This window comes from Xiphophorus maculatus, chromosome 21 (genome assembly GCF_002775205.1).
Source record: "Xiphophorus maculatus strain JP 163 A chromosome 21, X_maculatus-5.0-male, whole genome shotgun sequence".
NCBI classification, from domain to species: domain Eukaryota; kingdom Metazoa; phylum Chordata; class Actinopteri; order Cyprinodontiformes; family Poeciliidae; genus Xiphophorus; species Xiphophorus maculatus.
In genome coordinates this window covers 22,641,526-22,650,816 of record NC_036463.1, presented here as the reverse complement: position 1 = coordinate 22,650,816, position 9,291 = coordinate 22,641,526, and the positions used below count along the sequence as shown (strand labels likewise).

At 40.2% G+C, this 9,291-nt stretch overlaps 2 protein-coding genes across 2 annotated transcripts; both read left to right on the top strand.

Annotated features, from left to right (window-relative positions):
- The first annotated feature begins 1,124 nt into the window (after positions 1-1,124).
- LOC111606271 (translation initiation factor IF-2-like) lies at positions 1,125-2,375 on the top strand. The gene is made up of 5 exons (XM_023326711.1): positions 1,125-1,330; positions 1,436-1,486; positions 1,566-1,622; positions 1,703-1,834; positions 1,927-2,375. Exons 1-5 carry the CDS (start codon positions 1,267-1,269, stop codon positions 2,232-2,234), a joined length of 612 nt encoding a protein of 203 aa, XP_023182479.1. The 5' UTR covers positions 1,125-1,266; the 3' UTR covers positions 2,235-2,375.
- Positions 2,376-3,003: 628 nt separating this feature from the next.
- On the top strand, positions 3,004-7,924 carry LOC111606184. The gene is made up of 2 exons (XM_023326021.1): positions 3,004-3,069; positions 3,145-7,924. The coding sequence occupies exon 2, from the start codon at positions 3,336-3,338 to the stop codon at positions 7,659-7,661; it is 4,326 nt and encodes a 1,441-aa protein (XP_023181789.1). The 5' UTR covers positions 3,004-3,069; positions 3,145-3,335; the 3' UTR covers positions 7,662-7,924.
- Positions 7,925-9,291: the final 1,367 nt, after the last annotated feature.

Sequence of the window (9,291 nt, the reverse complement as noted above, 5' to 3'; positions counted from 1 at the left end):
CACACGTGGCAAGCGTGATACTCTGTCTCCGGACAACTAATATCCAGTCAGGATATAGATCCGGTAGGTACAATTTAAAACATCACAGATTCGTTCTCTAGTTACCATGCTTATTGATTATCAGCTATCAGCGCCCAGATTCTACGCCCGAGAGGGGATCTTACCATCTGTGTGAGACGTTGTTGTAGTTACCTCTGGTTTTAAACAGAAGTGTGAGGTGGGTTAAAAGCCCCTCAGGATGATGACCTCTGATCACCATACTGGTTGACTATCAGCTATCAGCTCTCAGGATCTGCAGCACTCCATCTGTGTGCCCAGATTCTACGCCCGAGAGGGGATCTTACCATCTGTGTGAGGCATTGTTGTAGTTACCTCTGGTTTTAAACAGAAGTGTGAGGTGGGTTAAAAGCCCCTCAGGATGATGACCTCTGATCACCATACTGGTTGACTATCAGCTATCAGCTCTCAGGATCTGCAGCACTCCATCTGTGTGCCAGTGGCACATGTGACCACTTGTGAGCAAATGAAAAACACATCAGTGCTGACTATGAGTTTGTGATTTCCTTCATCGCTTAAATTTTAAACTCTTATAGATTTTCTTTTTCTGTAACACTTGCTAGTGTGAAACGTTTCAGTAAATGTTCCTCATTTGTACACGTACTTCTGAAGAATATGTGACAGACAGTAAACAGGCCTACTCAAATTTAACTTATATCTTTCCGCAGTTAAAGAATTTGTCCAGACTTTTCCAGAATTTGGTCCGGCATCATTGTGAATGATTTTGTTCAATCTTTTTCTTGCTGTTGAATCAGCGCTGATCTTCCTACTGCTTCATGTTTTCTCCAAAATAGTAAATCTTGGTTTAAATACATTTAAACTCATAGATTTTTTTTCTGTAACAGTTGCTAGTGTAATACATGTCAGGAAATGTTCCTCATCTGTAAATTTATTTATGAAGAATATCTGACAGGGGCTAAACAGGCCTAGGTGGCTCTAATGATGCAAGTCTCAGAATCTGATGATATGATATGAGCTGCGGGTCAGTAGTGACCCCTCCCACACAGAGGACCCCCCCACCCCCCTTGCTCTCTGCCTGCGTGTGTGACAAGACTTAAAGCTGGACATATACCTCACGCGTTCTTTTAAAAGCAGACGTCATCTCAGGGTAAGAATCACAGCTCTCCAGAATTTCGACTGACTTTTGTTACAAATCCAGCTGTATTTCCAAACTTGTTAATTTTCTTTAAAGAAGTATTATTTTGAATTATGTCTGACTTTACAGGAAGATCTGCAGCTATAAGTTCTCAGGTTCTATCCACGTTGTTCGATCGTAAGTAAATACAATTCTCAAATTGTCTTTCTCTAATCATATACTGAATATATATATGTATATACAGAAATGCATCATGCTTAATAATGATTTTCTTATTTTTAGGGGCAGTCTCAGAAGATCCAAACATTGTCTTAGAGTCGGAATTTATAAGCGGTAAGTTTGTTTTCAGCATACCTTTTTTTTCTTTTTTAGCCAGAGTTGTAACATAATTTAAAATATTATTTGCTTACAGATCTTGCCAATACTCAGGAGACATACCAGAACCACACAGGATTAAACAATACAATTGGTAATTTAATATCTCTGTAACCAGAATTCTAAAAGCGAGAAAATAAAACATTTACTCTAATTTTACTCTAATATTTACAGATAACCGGGAGAATCCTAGGAAGAACCGCTTGTCATTGAATAAAAAAAGAACTGACTCTGAAGCTATCAGATCATCACAGCTGGTGAATACGGCTCTGACACCATCCGGTTCTGTTCAGACAGGAGTACACAGTAAGTTTTTTTTCTGTTTTTAAAACAACTATCTTAACCAATCAAGAAACTGTTTTTTTTTTTTTATTATTTATTTTTTCGTCATTTTACAGGCATAACCCGTGATGAAGACGTAATTCTCATCTCGTCTGAATCGGAAGACGAACCTGTGGCAGACCTGCCTTCAGGGCAGAGATTTGATTTCATCTCCGTCACGCCTCCTCCCACACCACGGCAGGCTGCCAGGGCAAGGCCAGACATCGAACAGAGAGCAGAACCTGAACCTGAACCAGAACCTGAAGCGGATCCGGAACTAGAACCTGAAGCGGAACCGGAACCAGATCCTGAAGCGGAACCAGAAGCGCTACCTGAGAGGCCTACTAATTCTCTCCAGCCATGTAAGTTTAATTATTTGTTTTAGATAATAAAGATATATACCTTTAATGCTTCTCTTGTCTGATTCCAATGCAAGTCCCAATTTTCAAACTGTTATTTTAAGTTAAAAGAAAGATATATATCCGTAACGTAAACTCTAATAAAGTTTCTCTTTATAACACCTTAAAATACGAAACATGGGGAGGGGTGTGAATATTTTTCTACACTGGGAACATTTCACTGAAAACTTTACTCAACCCACCCCAACACACAGAGACAGCAGAGGGGAGGGGTGTGTGTGTGTGTGTGCATGCGCTTTTTTGTCTCCAGGACATAACAGCCGATGGCCAGGGGTGGGTGAGCGATCCCCCCACCCGCAGAAGATCCCTTGCTCTCTCTCTGCGTGCGTGTGTATGTCTTGTTGACATAAAGCCGGACATGAAAGCAGACGTAATAAAAAGGAGTTCGTGTGTATTTATTTCCACACATACCACTATAAAAATAAAAAAATAATAAAAATTTAAAAAAACCTTACAAGTCGCCAAGAGCTACGTTCTTGTCAAGTTGGAGACTCCAGTTTGTCTTATTGTAAAATTAAAGTGCAATGTTTGTTCACTACCCCCTCTAACATGCTACATGCTTTTTTTTTTTAAAAAATTATTTATTAATTTATTCTATGTTATTTTTTGTATTTACTTTATCCTAATCTACTTTATTTATTTTTTAAATACTTTTTCAGTAATGCTTTAATTCGGCCTTACCTAACTGATTGTAATCATATTAAATATATTCCACAGCTTCCGGACCCAGGGGCTGGGAGAGGAAGAGGAGAGCACATAATCTCCAATTCAGAACCGTTTTATTAGATGGAATGATTACAGGTATTTTATTTGAATTTATCTAGTAAAATCACATTTCATAGCTGCTAGAAGTTTATTCCTAATTATTTATTGCAGAATCTTTCATGCTGCTGGACAGACCTCCTACGGACAGAGGACGACGACGACGACAAGCTCTGGCTCGCAACCGAGAACAAGTTAAAATCCTGCTACAAGCCAGCAGAACAGTGTTGCATAATCTTTCCTCCGATGCAAAGGTGATTGTGAAATGAATCATGTATGATTTGTCTCTTATAACTCAGTAAAGAATGGAACACCAACAAGCTAGAGTTGAATCATCTCAATCAGATTATTCTCAACAAATAGCTGACAATATCCAAACTCTGCAAACACTTGCATTAGCATTGAATACAGGGGGAAATGACTTTTCACAGAGCCCTGCTCTTAGCCCTGCTAGATCATCAATCTCTGATATTTTAAACGCATCTGAAGTCTCAGACTATTTCAGACAAATTAATGATGCAGTCCGCGGTTTAAATGACTACATATCTCCGCAAAACTCACCCAATGGTTCACCGGCTACCTCATTTGCGTTGGATGAAACTTTTCAAAATACAGAATCTCAATCAGATTATTCCCAACAAATTATTAATTCCATCCAGATTCTACAAACAATCGCTTCAGCTTTGAATACCGGTGAAAATAACTTTTCACAGAGCCCTGCTCTTAGCCCTGCTAGATCACCAATCTCTGATATTTTAAACGCATCTGAAGTCTCAGACTATTTCAGACAAATTGACGATGCAGTCCGCGGTTTAAATAACTGTATATCTCCGCAAAACTCGCCCGTTGGTTCATCGGCTACTTCGTCTAGCATTTCATTAGATGAAGGTTTTCAAAATACTGAATCTATGTCACCATCTGAAACAGTTTCTGCAGCAGATGATCAAGCACAGCAGCAACAGCAGCGAGGAGGTAATCTAGATCAAAATCAGAGAATTGAACGTCAGCGTTTCAATAACATTGAAATAAGGAGATCGTTATCAATCGCGCCTCCAACCCAAACTGTACCTGACATCGCTGAATTCTACACCGCAGTTATGAATGTTTTAACTGATCTGGCTAATACTGCAAGATCAATAGCTGATCGTAATGACGTTGTACAGTTAGAATTAGTGTGGGGTAATATTTCTCATCACATAAATATCTCCGTTACTGATAACGACGCAATCCTGCCTGCATTTGAGGAATTTTTAGATGAGCTGGTTCAATCTAATGCAGAGCTGCCCTCAGAAAGTAATTTGGAGCTGATTCTCCAGATAGTCGGGAATCCTACAGGAGGTTCAAAACGTAAGGCTGAAAGAACATTGGAATGTGAATTGATTAATAAGAAGAGGCGTCACCTGTATATTGTAGAAAATACAGGAAATAAATTGTGTTTTGCTACCAGCCTTGCACATGTAGCTCACCCTGAATTTACAGATAAACAAGCTCTTGAACAGGGAAGAAAGTGGCAGCATCAGGCAGGTCTAACTGATCAGACAGCGGTTACATTCAGCGACGTCGCAAAGTTTGAAAACATTCTACAAAGAAAAATTGTAGTGTTTCATCGAACCTCAAAAGATAGGGCTTTATCTAAATTTGAAACAGATTTCCAAAATCGTTCAAATCCCTGCTTTCTCCTCCTCCATAATAATCACTTCTATGGCATTAGGAATCTTGCAGGTTTTACCGGGTCGAGATATATTTGCAAATTTTGTTACGGCGGTCATAATAATTCTAACACCCATCATTGCCAAGGTTACTGTGGTGTCTGCTGTGGCTACAGCTGCAGACAATTGCAGTACAACCCAGTACACTGCGATGACTGTAACAGAATATGTCGAAACTCTACATGCTTCGATAGGCACAAAGAACCTCGCAACAGACCTCATGCTGAAATGCGTGTAAGCGATTGCGAGACGATCAAATTTTGTTCTACGTGTAAAAGGTTGTATCGCGTTCCTATGAACAAAGAGAAAACTTTACACATTTGCGAATCAAAATGTGTCATTTGCGGTGAAAAAAATCTACCTCCTGGTACAGATGTAACTCTTAACGATCATCAATGCTACATTCAAACCAGTACTATTGATGACAAACTTCATGACAAACTAGTGTTTTACGATTTTGAAACATTTGTCGATCAGAGCGGCGTACATAAACCCTTTCTAGTCTGTTCAAAAACTGTTAAAGGTGTTGAATGGCACGCTTATGGCCTGGATTGTGCACAGCAATTCCTTCTTCATTTCCGAAGACCAATGTTTAAGGGACACACCTTCATCGCACATAATGCACGTGGGTTTGATAGTTATTTATTGCTTAACTCTATGGTGCAGTTAGGTATCAAGCCTTTTCTAATCATGCAAGGAGGAAAAGTTCTTTGTTTTACAGACCCCGATTACAAATTGAAATTTATTGATAGCCTGTCATTTCTGACTATGAAACTGAGTGCCATGCCGAAAGCACTGGGCTTCCATGACCGCTCGAAAGGATATTTTCCCCACGAATTTTCCGCTGAAGAGCATCTCAAGTATGTGGGTGTGTTTCCTCCTTTAGATTCGTACGGCGTCAAACTTATGAATCCTGATGAGAGGCAGAAAATTACTGACTGGTACGGTGAAGCATCCAAAGGCATTTTTGACTTTGAGAAAGAATCCCTGCATTATTGCAAAAATGATGTGGACATTCTTTTTCAAGGTTGTGTTAAATTCAGAGAGGAGTTTTTTAAGGAGACAAATGTGGATCCCTTTAAGAACATCACAATTGCTTCTGCATGCATGCAGGTTTTTGTGACCAATTTTCTTCCGGAGAAATCCTTGGCGATCCCATCCGCTGTAGATTACAGGCGTGGGTCCAAAACTTTCTCCAATGCTTCAATTCAGTGGCTAGAGTGGAAGATGGACAGTGAGAACTTACATATTGAGCACGCGCTAAACTCGGGCGAACGCAAAATCGGACCCTATTTTGTCGACGGATTCGCAGTAATCTCAGGTTTAGCCACCATATTCTCTTTCAACGGGTGTCTTTACCATGCCTGCCCTCGGTGTTTCAAGCAGACTGAAGTGTGTCCTTTGAGAAAAGTACCGTTTGAACAAATTTATGCAGCTACGGTTGAAAGATCTAAGATTCTGCAAGCCGTTTATGGTGTTCGAGTCGAGACTGTGTGGGAACATGAGTGGGATGAAATGAAAAAGTCTGATCCAGGGGTAATCAGATTCCTGGAAAAATTTGATGCGCCAGAACCTTTGGTCCCTCGGAACGCTCTGTACGGAGGTCGAACTTGTGCTCTAAAGCTCAGGTTCACAGCTGGACCGGGTGAGTCTGTGCATTATGTGGACTTCACATCTCTCTACCCTTATGTAAATGCTACGTGTGAATATCCGCTAGGTCACCCCACCCTCATTTACAAAGATTTCGATGATCCAGTCAACTATTTTGGTTTTATCAGAGCTACCGTTTATCCTCCACGAGGCCTGTTTTTTCCAGTTCTACCCTACAAGACATCTAGGGGTAAGCTAGTTTTCACTCTTTGCCGCACATGTGCAGATATTAACAATCAATCGGGGATCTGCACCCATGAGGACGAGGCTCGATCTCTGACAGGTGTTTGGGTGAGTGCGGAGTTTCAAAAAGCATTGCAATGCGGTTATCGTCTTGGAAAAATCACTGAGGTCTGGCATTTTGAGAGAAGCAGTAGCTCGATCTTTAAAGACTACATTCACACCTTTTTGAAGGGGAAACAGGAAGCCAGCGGTTATCCCCCTGAAGCGATGGATCAGGAGAGCAGGTTGAAATATGTGAGAGATTATCAAATTAATCAAGGTATTCAACTAGATGCTGGGAAAATTGAGGTGAATCCTGCTAAAAGACAAGTAGCTAAACTGTGTCTCAATAGCTTCTGGGGAAAGTTTGCGCAAAGAAATGATCTCTCTCAGACCAGCTTTGTAAGTGATCCTGATGAATATTTCAATTTTTTTTTCTCAGGTAAATACGTGGTGAAGTACTTTCACTTTATCAACCCTGAAACCTGTCTGATCCAGTGGAATTACAGCAAACGTTGCATCATTCGTCCTAACAAATCAAATAATATTTTCATCGCAGCATTTACCACAGCTTATGCTCGTTTAAAACTTTTCAGCTGTCTGGAGCGAGTGCAGGATAAGATTCTCTACATAGACACAGACAGCCTGATCTATGTGGTAAAAGATGGTGAGAGTCCTCTAGAACTGGGAAATTATCTCGGTGATTTAACCGACGAATTAGGAGGTGACACCATTCAGGAATTTGTAGCAGCGGGGCCTAAAAGTTATGCTTACCAGACAAAAAATCAAAAGAAAGTGGTGATCCGGGTGAAAGGCATCACTCAAACTTATGAGTGCAGCGAGAGAGTCAATTTTGACAGCATCAGAGAGCTGGTGGGAGGGTACTTAGAGGGGTCCCGACACGGTGTTATCAAAACACCGCAACACACCATAAAACGCGATAAAAAAGGGTTCGTTTTAAGAAACGCGACATTTCTTAAAAGGTTTCAGGTTGTGTATGACAAACGCAGGCTTTTTCCTGATGGTTCAACTCTACCTTTTGGTTATTAGAGTTTAAGAGACAAGGAAAAAATAAAAAAATAAAAATGTCTTATTCCAACGATGTTCAAGAGGTATACTTTGACCCTAGGTTCAATTCACCTTTCTCATGTATGATCGTGGGGGCAAGTGGCTGTGGAAAATCATACTTTGTAGGGAAAATGTTGCAAAATCTTGAGCATGTCATGAATGTTGTACCGGACAATATTGTTTGGATTTTTACTTCTTTTCAACCATTATATGCTGAATTGCAAAAACTGAATAAAAATATTAAATTTGTGGAAGGACTGCCTGATTCTTTTGACGACGAAGAATTATTCCCTGTGAATCAAAGTCACTTGGTCATTTTGGATGATGTCATTTTCCAGGCTTCTAACCACCCTGAAGTAGCCAAATTGTTCACCCAATATCGACATCATAGAAATATGTCTGTTCTATATCTCACCCAGAATGTATTTCAACAGGGAAAATACAGCCGCACCATTAGTCTCAACAGTAATTATATGGTGCTCTTTAAGAACCCTCGAGATAAATTACAGGTGGATATACTAGCGCGTCAAGTCTTCCCATCAGCTAAAGCAAGTTTCCTGGAGAGTTTTGAAGACGCAACCAAAGAAGCTCACGGATATTTAATCGTAGATCTTACTCCTAGCTGCCCAGAACGTTACAGGTTAAGGACGGGGATATTACCCGGCGAATCGCCAGTGGTGTATGTACCTAAATCAAAGTAAGTCAGAATGTCTGCACGCATAAAAAGGAATGCTCCGATGCTCAGGGCTCTTTACCAGGCCACCCCTCAGAAGCGTAAAGATATTTTAGCTCATTGCTCACCGGATTTTCTTAAAACTTTATGTGAGATTGCTCTGAACATTCTAAAAGGAAATATTAAACTAACACCTTCTCAACACCGGAAATTGAAAAAGCAGCGAAAAATTATCAGACTGTTGGCGGATAAAAGAACCGGATTAAAGCGTAAACAGCTGGTTCTTAAAAGTCAAGGAGGAGGATTTATTCTCCCCCTGCTAGCTGCTCTGACTCCGTTAATAGGAAACTTAGTGGGCGGAATCCTCAGCAGATAGAACAAAAGCAATGGCTCTTAAAACATCTCAAAAGATGTTTCTCATCTCACCTCATCAGTTTAAACATTTGAACTCCTCAAAGACTTCAATCAGAGATGCGGCGGAGGAGGATCTGGATTCTCAAATGAGAGCCATTTTGAATGAATCAGGGCTCACTGCATACGAGAAAATTAAGAAATATGATGCTTTGCTACAAAGATCTCTATCTTTAATCAAGCAAGGTCAACTAGAAGAGCCACAGTTTTCTGTGACTGTGCAGCGTACCAAGGATGATCTTGAACTTAGAAACCGTGAAGATGATTCTATTCAAAAAACTACCGAATTGGATGAAACTGCTAATGAAGTTGTGAAAGCTCTTCCTGAAAGAGATCGAAAAAATGCTGAATACATTTTGAAAAAGCTGTCCAAAAGTAACAGCGGTTGGACATCTAAAGCAGAATTTGTTTATAAAGGAAATGTCATGAAAGGTTCTCATTTGGTTGATTTACTCAAAAACCTTCTGCTCCCGTTTAAAAGAAAATCCCAAAGCCTCCTGCCTGCAGGGTGGACCGATTTCCTTTCCA